Genomic DNA, 19317 nt, shown 5'->3' on the forward strand with positions numbered 1-19317 from the left:
CTTTGGTGATGCAGGTGTTACTGGTGACGATAGCAAAGACAGTTTCACTGAATGGAAACCGAGAAGTGAGAGTTGGAGACCACAAAAGGGTGGCAGGCAGGCTTTCCCAAGGACTTCAGCGAAGAGCAGGGAGAGGCAGGGTGGCAGCTGTAAGAGCACGGGGAAGACAGGAAGGCTTGGAAATGGTTAAATGCTGAGGGTGCTGAGTCTGGGTGTGGGGGGGAGAGGAGGTTTCCCACTGGAGGTTTGTAGGACAGGCAGTTTAAGATCGCAGCAAAGGTATCTTATGAAAGTGGGGCGTGCGGGTTAAATGTCACCGGATTAGGAGGGGAAGTATAGCACCACGTGGGCAGTGACCATGCGTGCTCCGTTGCTCTGGCCAGGTGAGAGCCGCAGCAGAGCTCCCGGGGCTCCCGGGCCGTGGGAGGAAGAACGCACTTTCAGTTTTGTTCCAAGAGGCAGAAAGTGGAGCTACATTCATTTTCAGTAATTCCTCCCTGACGGAAAGAAGTCTGGAGTCCAGGTTGTTCTGCGGGGACACTGCAGTCCCGCCGCCGACTGCACGAGACAGACCAGAAATAGGCTCAAAAACCCGCGGACTCTAGCAGGGAGGAGGCGCAGGGAGGACCCTTCCGGCTCCCGCAGCCCGCCTTGTTCGCCACACTCGGGCCGCCTCTTCCCGCCCCGGCCCCGCCCCAGTCCTATGCCCCGCGCTCTGCTTCCTCCTTTCCAGCGGAGTGGGTCGGTCCCCACGCCTCCTTCGCCGCCGACTAGCGCTCTGTCTGACGTCACCCGCTTATCCACCAATGAACTGAAGAGAGACCAGGTTGCGACGTGTAAGTGACGGGAGAAGCAGCCAATAGTAACGAGGAGGGGGCGGGGCCAAGGCTTGTGTGTGAGGGGGAGCACCCACGGGTGGGGAGCTGCTGGCTGCGCGGCGCGGCGCGGGTTGCGGGGGGCGCGGTGGGGGGCGGTGCGCGGGCGGCCCCTCCCCTGCCGGCTGCGGGCGGGCGCCGGGAGCGGCTGGAGTTTCCGCGCGCGGGAGGGAGATGTGGCCGCGGCTTGGGCTCCTTGCAGGTAACGCTCTGGGCGGCCCCTGCAGGGCCGAGCGCGCCGCTGTGCGAGCGGAGTTGGGCGCGGAGCGGGCGTGGGCTCTCCACTGCAGCTGAGTCAAGAGCCCCACCGGGTGGCCCTGGCCGGGGGGCGGCGCCCCACCGAGCGGCGGCGCTGCTGGAGGACTTGGTTCCAGGACCCGGGCTGTGGCTGGGGACACCGGCGCAGGGCGTCGTGCGCCCGGGTGTAAGCAGCACCTGGGACAAAGGGAGCGGTGTGGAGGGTGCGCGCCCCGCCTGCCCGCGCCCGGGGCTCAGGCTTCTGCGTTCCCCTGCCGAGGCCGTGGTCGCAACGCCAGTCCAAGCCTCGCCAACCGCGCCAGAGTGCTCCCTAGCCCGGAGCGCACTAGGCGGAGCGGCCACTTGACCGCGGGGCCCCGCGCCTGGCCGCCAGCTGGCCGCCGCGCAAACTGTGGCTAGGCACAGCCGGTCAGCTTGGCTGCATGCCCTGGGTTACGAGACGGTTCCCCCGCACTGCTGGGAGTACGGCGCTGCTCTGCGCTGGGTTGCGGAACTGAGCAGCGTGAGAGTGGGTGTCAACTGGCCAGGGCGCCTGGAGCTGCCCAGCTGCCACTTCCCGGCATGGGCTAGGAGTTGGGGAAACCGAGCAGGTGGTGCAGCGACAGCCTCACCTCCTGAGAACTCCACGGGGTGTCTGGTGGCGTTGATGTTGTGACTGTGGGCCGTGTGTGTTTCTTGCTTTTTTTAACCACACACAAAAGAAGGGAGGAGTTGAGGAACGATCTAGCCACTGAGTCATCCACACTTTGCTCTTTCCCCGGAGCAGATGGACTGGATCCCCTCCTTGTCCCTAATCCTTGCATTCTGACCACACTGGTGTATCCCAGATGGAGGTGGGGCAAAGTGATGCTGGCCGACTTAGCCCGGGGAGGGGGGAAGGGGGTGGGGAATGGCTCCAGGCTAGTAAGCTGTAAACTTTGTGGGACTGAAACTGTGAATGTTGAACCACACAGAGGCATCCCTGGGCATCACTGAATTAAGAAAGAGGGAGGCAATGGCAACAGGACACACTTCTTGCAGCATTTGGTTAAAACCAAATGGTGTGGGGAGGGCAGTAGGGATGGCTAGCTCCCTTGCTTTCAGATACCTCAAGTGGGACCGATCAGCTCTGTCTCCACGTGACTGCCAGACCTCAGGATGCTGGTCAGAAACCATACTGTTTTTGAATCTGATTTCCAGAGGCACTGTCACGTCTCAGCCTGACAGAGGGCAGCTGGCTGCATGGATGGATTGTTTCCAATGAGGGAGAAAGGCTAGGCGGAGGCCAGCAGACCCTCTCAGGCCTGTGGAAGAAGATTCTTCAGTGGGTGACTGGTGCTCATTGGCCAGAGTGAATCATTTAGGTTGGGTCTCACCCTTCTGTTTACTGCAATCCAGGCTGCTGTGCCCACTCTCACTGGGTCTCCATGGTTCCTAGTTCAGTACCATTTGGCTTTTGGGGAATCCTTGTTTGAGGACTTTTTGACCTTTTCATTGATGATTCATTCGTTTTAGCCCCCTGAAAATAGAGGCTTGATATTAGAAGTTTGAGAAATTGGGGATTAAGAGACCTCACATTTGATCCAGACCCAACTACTGTTGAGGAGCCAGTTCAGTCTGACACTGGAGTCAAGTAGCCATCAGAGCACCGGCTTTGTTACTGCTACAACTAGATGGAACACTACCAGAACTGAGGCCACAGAGAAGGTTCTGTCCTGTCCCTCCACAAGGTGAATTTACATCCAACTGTGGCCAAGGAATCAGGCCTCCCAGGCAGGGCTTCACCTGAAGAAAAGTAATAGGTTACACATCTCAGGGTCCAAGCAAAACACAGAAAGTATCTCTTCCGATTTCACGATGTGAGTATAAAAGTCCCCATCTCTGCCACTTCATGTGGGCACAGCTATTTTGACTTGAGTGCCAAGCATCCTTGTGGAACAAAGGTCATTGTTCCATTGGAGGAGGGGAAGTTGTGATCAGAGTCACTGTGTGATTATGCAGTTTATGCAGGACACAAAAATGCTTTGCCAGGGGCACCATGTACCATAGATCTGCCTGAAAGAAGGGCACCCCTTTCTCAATTGCACCTGCTCACTGGAGGGGCTGCTGCTGGCTATAGTTGGTAAGCCCATCTGCAGAAATATACATGGATGACAACATAAGTATTTCCAAGATAAGAAGTCAAGGAATTAGCCAGGAGCTAATTTCTCCAAAATAATAGAAATAATGGAAAGTAAATACTTGCTTACGTTACCTCAGTCCTTACCACCATTTCCAAGGAAAGCAGTGGTACCCTTTTGTACTGATGAAGAAACTGATCCTTAGCAACAGTAAGAGCTCAGGGTCATGCAGCCAGCAAGTGCACATTTGTCTGTCTTCAGAGCACTTGCTCTCAACTGCTTGACTGAACTCTGAGAACCTTGCATTGGTTTCTAACACATTACAGCTCTTTTTGCATCTGCTAATGCAAGGTACTTTCTAAACTATTCTATTAGACATGTGAACAGTAAATCCCTTAAAAGGACATTTGTGATTATTTTCAGTGGCAACAAAGAAGTGGAGGCCTTGGAGATGAAGGCGGAGTCCCCTGAGAAATGCGGGGATGTTGCCATGAAGAAGCGAGAGCCAGCCAGGACTGAGAATAATGCTGAGAGGGTGGAGAGCCAAAAGGCACAAATTCTAGATTCCACTCTCCCTGCAAAAGAAGAGACCATTCTGACTGACTCGGCCATCCTGTTGACTTCAAGGATGGGAGTCCGGCCCACGAGGGCACCTCAGATGTCAGGGTCCACAGTCCATCCTACATATACTGAGGCTGTTGTTTGAATACCAAAATGATGAGTTCATGACTAGTAGCTAACTTAGGAGCAGGGTAGTTCCTGAGTTCCTGAATCAGAAGTCTTCTTTCAAGGCCATTTGAACTTCCTGATAAACTTTTGTGAAGTATTCAGATGTTTGGGACCAAACCAGATAACATCAAAAACCAGTTATGTAACCTGTAGCTCCCAAGCTACTCTCCTATGCACTTAAAATTGGTATAAACTATTTATTTTCCTCTACATTGATTCTCTGAATCAAAGAAAACCTTTGTTCCTAGCTTCAGTCTTTTGATTTTTTTTTTTAAACAGCAAGAAAAATTTCTTTAGCTGAAATGTAAACACAGTGAGTAGGGTCTTAATGATGACCTGAATTGTGCTTGTTACTGTAATTTGGATTTGAGCAATGGCTTATTCTTTCTTTGGAAAAGAAAAGACTACAGCAGAAATAGGAGGAACATTCCCCCAGCACTTGCTGAGAGCATGTCTTACATCAGGCAATGGGGCTCCAGGGAAAAACAGGAAGAGACTTGCAGTCTTTTATCTCCAGATTGTAAGCCTGGACTTTCTGCCCCTGGAAAGGGCCAGTGTTGCCTGGTGTGTCCTGCTGCCTATTGATCTGTCTCTACCTTTACTCAGACAGAAGGGTGTGGAAAAGATGCCTGTGGCCTCAGATTCCTGTTTGACTGACTTCTTGTTGATTGCATAATTTAGAATATTCACTCAGAGATCTGGAGCCAAATATATCCAAGCTACCTCCCAGGCAAGGGGGCTGGGACTTTCTTCCCCTTCCTTAGTAGGGAGGATATAAACCTTAGTACTATAAGCCGATATGAAAGATTTTTTCATAGAAAATCACTCAGTCTCTTTGGAGAAAGTATAGTAAGAGTAGCCAGCCTCCCCTGAGCATTCACGAAATCCCTCATGACAACTGTAAGGTAGGGACCCATCCTGCTTTAGAACTGAGGAGTCAGGCCCATACAGGTTAACTAACTCCAAATTTATGCAAGACTGGAACTGAGCAGTCTGACCCAGATGTGGTCTTGGTAATCTAAAGAAAGTACCTATGGAGGGTATGATGGGAATGGGGACAGATAATGAGATTGGCACAGTTTATATTTGTTTGGGTCAATTGTAGGGTGGGAAACCGTTAGACATTTCTCCCTGCTGGAGAGCTGAGAAAGTAGAAAGCATGGAGACATGCACAAGGCTAAACAATGCATCACTAGCTAACGAGACAAAAACATTGTGCTCTTTTGAAAGGAAAGTTCAAAATAATGTATTTTTATCTTGACTCTTGCCAATCTGGAAGATCATACCCTCTTACAGAATTGCCTCCCTTCTTTGGGACACAACTAAGCCCTTTCTAGGACAAGGTATTATCCCAAAGCAGTCAGTTTCTCTCATCTAAACAGCATGTGGGCCTGAGGTCTATAGACTCAGTTTATCAGTGTCAGGATCATGTTTAATACACCATTGCACACACACACACACAAGACCCAACAATGAGTAGTTACTGATTTTTTGTTGTTGTTGGGACTTGGCTTTGTACTTGCAAAGCAAGGCATTCTACCACTTGAACCACCCCTTCAGTCTGTCTTGCCCCGGTTATTTTGGAGATGGGGTCTTGAGAACTGTTTCCCTAGGCTGGCCCTCAAGTCATGATCCTCCTGGTCTCAGCCTCTCAAGTAGCTAGGATTATAGGCATGAGCCACCAGTGCCTGGCTTGATTTTTCTTGATCAAATGAAGTTGATGGGAACCTTTTTTAAGCTTTATAAACTGACTCAGGGACTTTAATAATGATTTGTTTCATGGTGTTGGTAAATACAGGTATCTGTTAAATAAGTGTTTCTGAAGAGTAGCCTGTCAGGCATCATAAACCCCAGAACTTCTGATTCCATAATCAGATTTCTGTGGTAGGGCCAGGAATCTGCCCATGCTGGAGGTGACTTTTTTGCCCTCTTAAATTTTTAAAAACCACAACTTGCAGTTTTCATAGTCACATCCTGTAAAATTGCAGCGTGAATGACTGTCTAGTTTAAGGTAAAGATGTCTACTGCTGAATCATTCCTAACAGTGCATTGATGAATATTTATGTGACATTATTTTTCTTACAGATTTTTAACCAGCATAATGCTGGAGCAAGAAGCTGGCAACCTGCAGTTTTCAAAATGGCTGAGCTGGACGCTGACTTGGTCCACATCGTTCCATCTTCCATCCTTCCCCCTTTCTGGGCTAAGTTAGTAGTGGGATTGGTTTCCCTCATCTGTTTTGCACGGAGCTATGATGGAGATTTTGTCTTTGATGACTCTGAAGCTATTGTTAACAATAAGGTTTGTGTCTTAACTCTTCTGGGAAATTTATATCAACCACTTGCTTGAGTCTCAGGAATCATCTAAGTTGGTATAGAAGTCCTTGTTAAACTTGAGTTAAGCATCTCCTTGGGCCCTAGTCATGCTATAGATTTCCCATCTCTTTTGTTTTGTATCGTCTCTGTAATTTTGTGCCTCTGGTCTACAGAGGCCCCAGTCCACACTTGTATCAGAGAGGCTTTTCTTCCAAGATTACAAGGCAGGAGTATCGCCAGGCATTCAAATAGAGTATTTCAAGGTTTATAAAAGTTTCCAGAACTATCCAAAAAAGAAAGAAGGAGAATCATGCATTTGCTGGTGTGATGGCAAGTCTAAACACTGTGAATCTTCCAGATGTGCCACTGGAAGGTACATCCTCAACAGCAGGCAACCAGCTGGCCACAGCTTTGCCCTTCACCCAGCGTGAGGACAGCAGCAGGGGCATAAGGCTCGTGCTACCCAGGGACACTGCTGTTCTGGTCATTTCATGTTTGGAGACTCAAGTTTGCTGAACTTGGAAAATCTCAGTCAGTCTTGCTTACCATTTGTAGCTATGTCAGTCCAGGGAAAATAGTATTCTTGTTCACATGCTGTTCGGAGTCAGGGAAGAAGGAAGGGAAAAAAAAAATGTCCAAACTAGCTGAAAGAAAATGAGAGCAGGAAACTTAGAGGGAAGCAGAGAAGGCCCAGAGGAGAAAAAACTTGGGAATGGAACAAGACAGAAACTGTAACAATCTGTCACTGAGCCAAAAAGTTGTATCTCCTGCTTAACCAAAGGCTAGGACTGGAAGGAATACACCTATCTCTCTCTGTAGGAATATCACTGTGGGAACTCTGTAGTTGAATGCTTGCAAAAATTTAAAGTCATTTTCATGTTGTAAATGTTGAGGAAAACTGTGACAAGCATGTATCTTATGAAGGGAGGGTGGTGACATGACTGATTAGTAGACATTCTATTTAACACAACAGTATAATTAGTGTTCTCCATTTTGAAGGCACAAACTAGGGACTGTTAATATCTACTTTTTTTGTTTTGTTTTTATGAGACAGAGTTCTATTTTATAGCTAGGCTGGCCTAGAACTCACTATGTAGCCTTAAACTCTGAATCCTCCTGGGATTATAGGCATGTGTTAGTATGCCTAGCTGATGTTTGCTTTTAATTCAGTTCTGTGCTTTGTGATTTCCTTCAAGTTCATCCATCAGTTACTATAGATGACTCTGTTTCATTTCTTTTTAAAACCATGATTAAAAGAAGTCAGCAGCTCTAAGCTGCTTTGTCACATTGATGGCTTAGTCACAGAATTGCTTTTCCAACAAAGATTCATCTTTATTTTTTAAGTCCCATTACTCATTTTGGTGAGAGTTTCTTAACTCTTTCACTTGGGTTTATAAAGTGTTAATTGAGCACTTATGTTGGAAAATTCTAGTCAGCTGGCAGTACAAAAGCTTGGGCTCTGTGTATGTGTGTGGTGGGGGGAGGTAGTGGGGGAGAGTCCCTGGTACCCGGGTGTAGTTCTCCTTCTGTGAGAGGGGAGGTAGATGAGGTATCTTGTGGTTCTGCTGAGCGTGGTCTGGGCAAGGTTTTCTGGAATGGAGTGCCCTTGCGTTAACTTGCCAGCCCTGCTTTCTCCTTCCCTGTTTAATGGCAGGCACGCCTCCGCTCCCTGGCGCCCTGCCTACAGTGATGTGAACAGGCTGTTGCTGGGTTTGGTGGCATTGAAGACTGATTTCCAGATGTTTCCTTGCAGTGCTGAGTTGCCTCTCTTGTTCCGGGAGATGGTAGTCTTTGAGACAGCAGAATTGGGAAGAGTTTCAGACCCAATCCATTGTTTCCATAAATCAGGAGGAAAAATTGACCTTTCTTTCTGTCGTGCACATGCTGTGTGTAGGCTGCACCTAATCAAATATTTAGAACTTCATCAGTGTTCGTTTCTTGTTCAGAGGAAGGTGTACTCCTCCACCCAACCTCTTTACAACTGAGCAAGCTCTTTTGTGACAATGCAGAAGAGGTTAAGACTTCTGGTTTTGTCACTGAGTCCACTAACTTTGTAGGTGGAGTTCATGACCTTCGCAAAATATTTAACCAGCTCCTGGGATGGAAGCTTCAGTCACTTAAGGCCCCTGACACAAGTCCCAAATGGAAGCACAAGTCACCCCCACAGTGGGTGTCAAGTACCCAGCTTTGTCTCTGTCCCCTCTTCTCAAGGCTTTGGTCTTCAATCAGTAAGCACTTGAGTACCAATACTAAACTCCAGAGGAGCATGAACATTTGTTCTTTGGGGCCATCTGACATTTGACTGACTGTTCTGCTTGGGGCCTTGTGTGCTTAAAAGACGGTTCTATTAGAGAACTGATAACCTGCAGAGGATCTCCTATCAGGGACATCCACCTGCTGGAGTCAGGAGCCAGTTGTATGAAGAGGGAGGCAGGAGGCGGCCAGGCCCTCTTGGTGAGGTGTCCAGCAGCATGACTTGGGGTTGTGCTCCCTGGCTGCCGAGCCCCTTCCTGGGTTTCCAGCAATCCGGAGGGGCTATGAGCCTCTCTCTCTCCTTTCAGGTGCTCTCTGTGCTTCAAAGAATCAAGTGACTTTGCGACCGCAAGGACAAATCCTCCTCAATCTGCTCGGAAGTCCCTAAAACATTCTTGTTTAGTTTTGCTATAAAAAGGAAACTGGTAAACATATCTGCTACTTTCTCCACAATGCCTTGCTTGCCTTTGACACCATTTAGTTTCATATTTTAGATGTGTAAAAAAGATGCTTTTTTATTTTGTTTGACACAGGGTTTCACTATGTAGCCCAGACTGGCCTTGAACTCAAAATCCCCCTGTGTCCATCTCCCAAGTCCTGGGATTGTGGACAGATGGCAGTGTGATATGCTTTAAAAAAAGAAAAAAAAGATATGTTTTGAGCATCTTCAGTATAATACCAAGTTAATTACCTCAGCAGTAAGATTGGTAGTTTTTGTTTCAAATATTTAGTGATTTTTATCTTTAAAAATTATATGGAAGAATTTTTTTCCTAATTTCACAGTCAGTTTAACTCATGACCAAAAATGGAAATCTTTCTTAAAAGTATCCACACTTGCTTAAACTGGGGTCGTTTAGTAAATTATTTATTGAATATGAAAGATGATAGTGGTGTTATTTAGCTGACCGGTTCATTCATTCAGCATGTATTAAATACCTTCTGTATATTCCTAGTAAGCTCAGATGTACCCCAGGCTTGCAGAACTACAGCTCAGGTGGTCCAGATAATATTGTGACTACAAGTCACTATTGTGCCAAGAGCTGTGGGAATAGGTGTGAGAGCCAAGGACCCACAGAAGAGGATTGGGATCCACTCAGGAGCAACAGAGTTCAGTAGCTGCAGTGTGAAGAGGATTGAGGATGACCACTGGGGAGAACCTTATGTGCAGGGACTTTGTTGTGGGAACTTACAGGAGTGGGCAGGATCCTGGGGTCAGCCATATGCACCTCTAGAGGATACGGTGGCCCCATTGGGACAAGATTTGTTCCAGGAGGGTGAGATAGTATTGCAGGGTTTCAAGCTGGGTGGACTGGGGTAAGCCTCGTGCATTTTGGAGAGAATGCATCAGAAGGCATGGTGGCCCCACTAAAAGACCTGGCCACGCCCTAAATGAGGGTGGCGGTGCCTGCCCAGACTGGTTGGAAAGATGGAGAATAGTGGGAGAGTTCAGAACTTGGAGGTGATGGCTTGCTGAGGGCTTCAGTATGGGGCTGGGGGAAGGCTCATGACTCACTTACCAAGAATGTCCCCTGGCTTGTGCCTTCAGGACCTCCAAGCTGACACGCCTCTGGGTGACCTATGGCATCATGACTTCTGGGGCAGCAGACTGAGCAGCAACACCAGCCACAAGTCCTACCGGCCTCTGACTGTCTTGACTTTCAGGTGAGATGTGATGGTGCAGGGCCGGGAGGGTCACCCAGAGCTTTCACATGACATTGCATGGCTGTGTCAGCAGGCTCCCAGCTTTAGGGGAGGGACAGTAAGTAACTCCTAGGTAGGTGGAAGCTCTCATGTATTCTAAGAATTACGCAGTGATTCCAAGTATCAAGAGTGAGCCCCAAGGAGACTAAGAGGATGGGCTCGAGTTGATGTCACTTCATTGCTCACTGTAGCAACACAGACTAAAGCTGGAGAGTTGCAGAGAAGATACCAAGCCCTGCACAAGGATGCTGCACAGATTGGTGAAGCATTCCACTTTTCTCTCAGTGCGTGGAGGTGCTACCCTTTGCTGTTTGGTTAAGCACCCAGGGAGCAATATGGGACTTCTAATAAAGTTTGGATTTTTTTTCCACAACAACAAAAAATAAATAAGGTGTAAAGCTTCCTACTGTTACCCAGCCAATATGCAACATGAAAATGAAGCTTAAAAACAACTTCTTCCTCACACTACTTGGGAAGCTCTTGCATGAAGTTCCCATTCATGCCCACTGCTTGGGTGCCTTTAAATATGTGTGTCTTGATCTCCCAGAGAAGCACAAAGTGATGGACTGGAACCAGCAGCAATTGAGAACAGTTGAAAGTAAAAATCGCGGACAGTAAGTGGTGCTTTGTTGAGGAGAGCTGGTTGGCACACTGTTAAGTGCACTATTTTTGTGGATAAACAAGTTACCTGACTCTCTTAAATCCAGGACCCCAGAGGGGAGTCCTGGGTCCATGAGTAATGTGTGGTATATCATGTCTTGGAATTCAGTCTTTTTTTTGGCAGTACTAGGGTTTGAACTCAAGGCCTCACACTCGCTAGGAAGTGTTCTACCACTTGAGCCATGCCCCAGTCCCTTTTTACTTTATTACTTTTCAGGTTGGGTCTCAGACCATGATCCTCCTACCTACAGTCTCCCACATAGCTGGAATGACAGGCATGCCCCCACCATGCTTGGCTTATTTGTTGAGATGGGGTCTTGCTTTGCCAACTTTTTGCCTGGGCTGGACTTGAACTGCTATCCTTCCAATCTTTGCTTCCTTAGTAGTTGGAACTACAGGTGTGAGCCACCACATCTCCAGTCTGTAGTCCTTGTTTTCTTGTGTGTATTTTCAGTCCCCTCCCCTGGGGAATATCCATTTCTTCCATTCTCCCCTCTGTGGTTAATTGTGTTCACGTTATTTCTGCAGGCTTCTCAGCCGGACAGGCATCATTGTCCTGGTACTATTTTTACCAACAGCTGGACAGGCATCATTGCCCTGGTACTATTTTTACCAACAGCTGGACAGGCATCATTGCCCTGGTACTATTTTTACCAACAGCTGGACAGGCATCATTGCCCTGGTACTATTTTTACCAACAGCTGGACAGGCATCATTGCCCTGGTACTATTTTTACCAAACAGGCACCAACTCTTTGGGACTGTGGCCATTTCATTGCACACACGTCTGTACATCTAGCGTGACCATCCCATGTTTGCCACAGGATCAACTACTATCTATCGGGAGGCTTCCACCCTATGGGATTTCATGTGGTCAACATCCTCCTGCATGGTGGCATCTCTGTTCTCCTGGTGGACGTCTTCTCTGTGCTGTTTGGTGGCCTGCAGTATACCAGTAAAGGCCGGAGGGTTCACCTGGTCCCCAGAGCATCCCTGCTGGCGGCACTACTGTTTGCAGTGCATCCAGTGCACACGGAGTGTGTAAGTATCCCTTTTGCTGGTAACATCTGGGCGTGTGTAAGAAACGATAAGACATCAGTATGCCACCTTGGTTCCTAAATCAGGCTCCCTTCACGCACTTCTCTTGGTTCCAGAGCTCCAGAGTACACAGCACAGTACACTCTAGAAATAGAACGTGCAGTCCATAGATACTGTGCCAGATGCAGAAACAATTGTTTCTAGGTCAGCAATGTTTACAGCTACAATACTGGGGAGACTTTAATGCTAAAGGTATGGTCTGACCTCTGCTGACACTGTTGGGTAGCTTGTGTGATGATCCCAGTCCTGAAGAAATGAATGTTAATATTGCCTGGCTTTGCTGAGAACCCTTCTTCAGCTGAGGGTCTGAAGCAGCTTTTCTGTGGTAGCTGACAGTGTTATGATTTAAAAAATACTTTCTTAACTTGATTGTCATAAAAACACTCTGACATCAGGTTGGCTAATACAACAAGTCTCACTTTATAAATGAGGCAGTGGTCCTGAAGAATAAGGGACTTATTTAGGGCCAGTTGCAAGTGAATGTGGGACAGACTTAAATCCCAGGCATTCAAGGCCCACGCTGAGGAGTTGCTGACAGGGAGGAGCTGCTCATGAAGTCTTCTTTCTCCCTGTGGACCCTGGTCCCTGACAGACTTGGGCCAGGTAGTGGGGCAGCCCAACAGGAGCCTAACCTGCTTCTCCGGGACACCTCTCCCTGGCCTTTAGCTCATGGCCGGTGTATTGGGGACAGACCATTGGGATTTAACCAGACATTTGTAAGGTTATAAGAACCTCCACCCTTGGGATATGTAGGGCAGTATGTTTCCTGAGATACAAGATTTGATTGTAGCCTTTTATTCTATGAGCCTGAAGCATCTAGTCTGAAATGTTGCATCTACTTTATTACTTCTCTACAGTAGGATTCTGCATTTAGTAGCAATTTAAATACATATGTTTAACCAGTTGTGCTATTGAGCATCTTGAATTAAGTGGCAAAATGTTGAGCAGAATTCCTGATTTTGGCATCTGATTTTGTTAAACTGTTTTCTCTTTTGGTATCAGGAGTATCATGGAGTTGTTATTATAACCTTCTTCTAATATCTTTTTTAATTTGACTTTTTTTTTTTTTACTTCAACAAATTCAGAGGGCTGAGGGCCTTGGTAGGCTTGGCACTGATGTTGTAAGAGCTCAGCTCTTAATGTTGTAAAGCTCTTTATTTGCAGGTAAGTATGACCAAGTTAGAATTGGTTTCAGTCTGACGTCTCAGTGATCTAAGTGTTGAGTCTCAAAAGTAGTATACACACCAATCATAAGCAAGGGAATCCCTGCAAAAGCCCTGATTTACAGTTGGCTTCTTGTCTAGTTTGGCATGATCTTAAAAGCAAAATGAAATGTTCAAATTATTAGCCAGAGAGAGTTTTCTGAAATTCTGGTTTTAAATATTCAGAAGATGACTTATAAAAAGGTTTCAAGGCCAACAAGTATGGCGGTGCATGCCTACACATGCGCGCGCACACACACACACTCACACACTCACACTCCAGACTAATGCAGTCTGAGAACATGTTAATCTTAAAAGGCCATGTTCCAGATCTTTGAAAGGATATAAGGGAGGTGTAGCCATATAAGCATGCTTGACGGGAGTGCCTGGAAGATCTCTCTGTCTTTACCCCCTCCAGTCCATGACAACCATTCAAACTCAGATTTCAGGAAATAGTTATGGATAACTAAAAATTATATTAGACAGATATTCTGTATGTTTACTTTCCATTATTTTGGAAATAGTATTCAGTTTCCTCTTGCCTGCTTTCTTCTGTTATCTCCCACTCCACATTTTAGATTTCCAGCCTTAAAAATGTACAAAAAGCAGGACTCTCTAGACCTGTTATCTTCAGGTGGCAGGCAAGTGCCCCAGGTGTCCTGCCAGCACTGAGGAGACAACCTGTTCTCTGCCATGGGCTGGGCATAGCAGCCCCAGACTGCATGTGGGTCCCTGTGGAATGAGGACAGTGGAGATTTAGGTAATAAATGTACCTCTGTTTATATTTGCTAAGGGAAAGTAGTAGCAGTGTGGGCCCCTCTGGGTTTTACTGACATACATTTTTCTTTATTGATGTGTCTTGTGTCTTTACTCCTGACATTAACACTAAAAATGCTTTGCTCAACACAGATAAGCATCTGCATTTTCTAGTCTAGTAGGAAAAGTTCCATGCAATGTGTCTGATATTGAGAGGGTTCTGACTGAAAACCAAGGCTGGCCACAGACAAACAGCGATGAGTTTGTTAACCTATAGGTTTGACCCTCTTCCGAGGCTATGAGTGATAGGGAAATTATTGCATTCTCAACTGATAGGAATCAAATATCACTACCCCACCCCTGTTCCCTTTCCTCTTTCTCCTCCCTCTCATATATATTCCCAAATCACTCTAGGTAGTTTGTGGGCACATGAGGCTTTTGGCAGGTAGGTCCCCACTGGAGGTAGAAGAGCTAAGGGCAGGGGTTGGAAGGCCCTGGTCTCTGTGGCTCAGCAGCCACTGCTGCCATGAGGATGGAGGCTCCCAAGGACTCCCTGCTGATTTGAGTGCCACTGGTAGATTTTGCTTTTCTTTCTGCTTAAAGCATTAGTATAGATTTCAAGTTGCCTGGATTCTGGTATCAAAGAGAGACTCAGTCCTCCTTGTCAAATGAACCCAGACTTTAATATGGAAGGAATTTGGTGGGGGAAATTCCCCCTCCCCTTCCTTTGTCCTCCTCTCCTCCAGTTCCTTTTTATGGTTCCTGTGAAAATTGTTCCTTGTTTTGTTTGTTTGTTTTCCCCAATACTGGGGTTTGAACTCAGGGCCTCGCACTTGCTAGGCAGTTACTCTACCACTTGAGCCTCTCCCCCAGCCCAAAATTGTTCCTTGTGATGAAACAATGCCACCTGAGTTATGGATTTAGGGGGCTTGAAATGATTTTTCCAGAAAACCCTGAAAGGAGTGTTTCAGGTAATTTGGGAGAAAAATACAGCTTTGGTAGAGAAGTTTGCCTGAAAATACATATTATACAAACATCAAAAAAGAAAATATAGAAAACCTTGGCATGAGCGTCTGGCGGAATGGCTCAAATGGTAGAGCACCTGCCTAGCAAGTGTGAGGCTCTGAGTTCAAACCCCAGTACTGCCAAAACAAAACAGTGAAAAAGAAAGAAAGAAAAAGAAAACCTTGTCTCAATGCCATTGTCCAGGACTGGAGGTGTGGCTCAAGTGGTAGAGTGCCTGCTTTGCAAGCTTGAAGCCCAGAGTTCAAACCCCAGTCCCACCAAACACAGTGCCATTCTCCAAACAGTGATTGGATATAGCCCCTTGGATAGCCTTTTGATATCTTTTGATCTATAAAGAAAATTCATTGCCAAAAATGAATTTTTTTTAATATGCCAAAGGTTCGTTGAAGTGATAAATGGTTTTTACTTTATGTCAAACTTTTGCTTTTCTTTATGTCACAATGTAAAGACTTGGAATCATCTTTGACAATTTACAAAAAGAAAAGCATTTCTCTAAAAATAAGCTTATGGATCCCAGTATCCAGGAGGCTGAAGCAGGAGGCTATTGAGTTCAAGACCAGCTTCAGCTGCGTAGCAGATGCTGTGTCAAAGCAACCAAAAAAAGTATGTTATGTTTATGATTTTTAAAGTTCATTTCTGAGCAATTCTTTGCATGTATCTGAGCTATCTAGATAGCAAGGGGTTTTGACAATCTGGTCCATCCTTTCAGCCCCATCGCTGGGATTTGTCTAAACCAACTCCTTCCCTTCACTCATTTCAAGAAGCTGTGTTTCCCGTTATTCGCTCCTGCTTCCTCTGACCCTGTTGCTCTGTGGTCCCTTGGACAAGCTTCTTTGCATTGGCTTATTACTTCTCTTTTCTGAGGGTTTAAGATTCCAGTCCATCCTCAGCAAGCCTTAAGGAGTTCTGCATCCTGGTTGGAGGACCACGGGGTCCAGATGCTGTAAATATGTCAATGCCACAGAAGCAATACCCTGCTTTCCCCTCAGTGCCTGTATCCTTTGTCCTTCCCCTTCCTGCTACTTACACCTATTTGTAGAGGCACCCTGTGGAATTCACAAGGGAAACTAGCAGGGACCCACCCCTACCATGTGCCAGGCTCTGTTCTGTGTAGATGTATCTGTGATCATTTTACTATGTCCCTGACTGAATGAACTTACTGAGTATTCCAGAACTCTTATTACATATTCATTTCATTCATAAAGTTATTGTATTGTTTAACCCTCCAGCTTACTGCCATACTTGTTCCAGACCTGTTGAGCCTTATTTTGTCCCTTGCTTCCCTCTTGGGAGGTTTATTCACTTGCATGATATTCATAGACTGCATTCTTCAGCTCATTCTCTTAGCTCTTGCATGACAACATTAATTTCATCATACACCTCCATGAGGAGTCACAACTCCAGTGGGTAATAGACCTGAGCATTTCATAAGTAACCAGTGCTCCTAAAAGGCATTCTTGTTCAGCTTTTGATTGTATATGCACTCGGGAAGCCAACGTACATAGTAATTTTCACAGTCATCATATATTCTTCTATCTGCCCTTTGAGAAGAGATTAATCTACCAGCCATTAAAGCAAATCCTAGAGAGTTGCAGCACAATCTTTGATACATGTCACATTCAGATTCTATTTAGTAAAGGATGCACGTAAGCTAACCTGATACCCATGAGTACAATTCCATGTCTTTCCTTGCCAAGAAACACTTGTAGAACAACTATTGGAGTGATCAGCCTAAAAGAAATATATCCAAATTTTATATGCTTCATTATCACTAAGGAAAAGAAGGGAAGGAAAGAGTTGCCCTGTGGAAAATGAGAAGAAATGGTAGAAATTTCACTCTATTTTCATCTCAATTGTTGATCACTTTTGCCCTGTTCTCCTTTTCAGATTAACCCACTTAATCCATTTTGGTCTGAAAGGAGGACTGCGTGGCAGAAGCAGCACAGAAGGGTCATTCCTGTGTTGTCTTCTGTCTGCCTGATGATTTTAACACATATGTCCTACCTTTATGTCCTTCATATTCCCAATCAATTTTTTTAATATTATAGCCTCTGAGCTGATAACACTTTCCAATTGAAAATCCACTGTGGGAACATCAGAAGCCCACATCGCTGGAGCTCTTAGGCGTAGTGCGTTAAATAACACAGCATTTGCGGAATGCACACATGTCTGCTGGTGTGTAGCTCACAGAGCAGCTGTCAATCAGCAGACCAACCCAGTTGCTCTTGAAGCACTGAAATCAAGTCCTAGAACAAAAATGGAGATCACGTCACAGGGGGGTTGTTCCGCTACTTGGATTATTGTAACAGGGGTGGGGTCTGGTAAGTCTCTTGTTTTATATGTCTAAAGAATTTTTGTATTTCCAAAGTTAAGGAATGTTTTCATGTTTTTTATGCAAATCTTCCTCCCCTCCTTTTTTTAAGGTTGCTGGTGTGGTTGGCCGCGCAGACCTCCTGTGTGCCCTGTTCTTTTTGTTATCCTTCCTTGGCTACTGTAAAGCATTTACAGAAAGTAAGCATGACGTTTGCCTTCGGAGTTTTCCACCTACATGTTTTTGTCCTGTCGAGAGTTTTAACAATTGGGCAACTTCCTGTTTGCATAAGTCTTACCATTTTAAGGGGATGTGGGTCAGAATTTCAGCTCTCCTTGGGTATATCTGTTTACTCCTTGCATTTCTCATAACGCATAGTTCTAGATCAATAATGCAAACTTCTAATGCCTGTGTTTATATGGAAGTATTTCGTTGGGTGGTGAAGCCACAAGGAGAAGCAGCAGCAAAACTGAAGCCCTTGGAATGGATTTTGCTGTTTTATTTCAGGCAAAATTGCACATTATTCTGGGGCAGGCTGGACTCTAAACTTTTCATGCATTTATGGTCTAGCCCTCCGTAGTTTCCCAGGGTGGACTGGACCAGGCCTGTGAGAGTCTTCTCTCACTGTCCCTCCTCCTTCCTCCATTCCTTCGTCCAGACTGCACCTGAACTTCTATGTGTCTTGGAGTGCATGCTCTCTCAAACCTGTGACTCACTGAGACATAGGGAGAGGAACCCAGTGTCCCAAACTGTGCAGGTGCACACTCGGGTAGTTACACCTGATCATTCCCTGCACTCTTTGGCCATTATTGTTTTGCCATGCCAACAAAACTACCATTCATCAATTTTCTGACACATCAGAGAGTTGGGATAGATGCACTGAATAACACCAATGTGTTCATTAGCAACAATGGTACTACATGAGCTAAAGTTGGCAAATCTGAATTTGCAAGTACACAGGACTATAAGCAGTTTATCGGAAGTCATATTTTTCCTGATGAAAATTTAAAATTAAGACTTGAGATTTTTTTCAAAGGTAACTGACATTTCAGGAAGCATCATTTTATTTAAGTAATTACTTGCTATTCTAAATGGATTTCACAGACATCAGAAATGCTTAGAAGAAAGTATTAAAGTATATATTTAACATTTGGAAACTTTCATTACTTTTAGAGATTGTTCTTGTGAAATAAAGAGAAAAACTCATGAAATCAAAAATTCTTCTATCAAGTGAACTGATTCATTTATTAGCCTTTTTTTGATGGAATGTACTCTCAGAATGGTGAAAAGCTAAGACATTTTAATATTTTTTTCCTGGATTATTTATTATTTCTGTGTTCCAGTTGACAGATTATTATTTATATATTATGTGTGTATCTGTTTTTAACTGTAAGTAGCCACATGCCTTTTTTTTTTTAGTCCCATAGCATTGTTTTAGCATTTACATGTATTTACTTTAGCAATGAAAGGAAATGATTGGGCATTTAATGTTAAGTTTATAAATGTTTTCAGGAAAGTTAACCTGGAAATATTTCATGTTTGCAAATCAATAGCAGTGATAGATGTAGCTCATGTGGAAGCCCTTTTGGGATTAGGAATAGGTGTTCATTTGGTAGACGTTATGGAAACAGTTAGAAGACGGATGGATGGATGAGGGAGCCATTGTAGAAGCCTTTCTGACAACCTCCTGTCTATAAGCTGCCGCATCTTCCTGGAATCTGTTTGCCTGGTAACTTGAGCACCCTGTAGGAAAGGAAAGAGTAGGTCAAAATGGAGCCTATGGCATTGCCTCCAGCCTGGTCTCTCTGGTCTTTTGCAGTCAATGACAGCTTACCTAGTCTTTGGGAAAGTCAAAGCTGTAGTAGTTTGCTCTGCACAGTCATCTGGGCCTCAGCGCCTTGACCCTGAAAGTTGTTATTGGCCATGGACGTTTGTGTTCTTTCTGTCCTCTGTCTGTCCATGTCCAGGCAAGCATTGAGTTAGGTCATCACAGTTCTTTCTTGGGAGTTTAGAGTGGGTGGTTTAAAACACATCT

At 45.6% G+C, this 19317-nt stretch overlaps 1 protein-coding gene across 6 annotated transcripts in view; it reads left to right on the forward strand.

Moving 5' to 3' along the window:
• Positions 1-972: 972 nt before the first annotated feature.
• Positions 973-19317, forward strand: part of Tmtc4 (transmembrane O-mannosyltransferase targeting cadherins 4) — a 62638-nt gene continuing 44293 nt past the window's right edge. For 3 of the 6 annotated variants that reach the window (XR_012436157.1, XM_074043039.1, XM_074043041.1), the window contains exons 1-5: positions 4129-4147; positions 6047-6262; positions 10076-10191; positions 11714-11930; positions 17395-17482. Coding sequence is in view for 5 of the 6 variants with exons in the window: in XM_074043039.1 (XP_073899140.1) it covers positions 4133-4147; positions 6047-6262; positions 10076-10191; positions 11714-11930; positions 17395-17482 (652 nt within the window). In the remaining variant the exon portion in view is untranslated. Of the gene's footprint in view, positions 1078-1166; positions 1300-3655; positions 4099-4128; positions 4148-6046; positions 6263-10075; positions 10192-11713; positions 11931-17394; positions 17483-19317 lie in introns of those variants that run through there. The other 3 variants (XM_074043040.1, XM_020160886.2, XM_074043042.1) reach the window with 3 other exon arrangements.

The sequence above is a fragment of the Castor canadensis genome, chromosome 10 (genome assembly GCF_047511655.1).
Source record: "Castor canadensis chromosome 10, mCasCan1.hap1v2, whole genome shotgun sequence".
In the NCBI taxonomy this organism is placed as follows: Eukaryota; Metazoa; Chordata; class Mammalia; order Rodentia; family Castoridae; genus Castor; species Castor canadensis.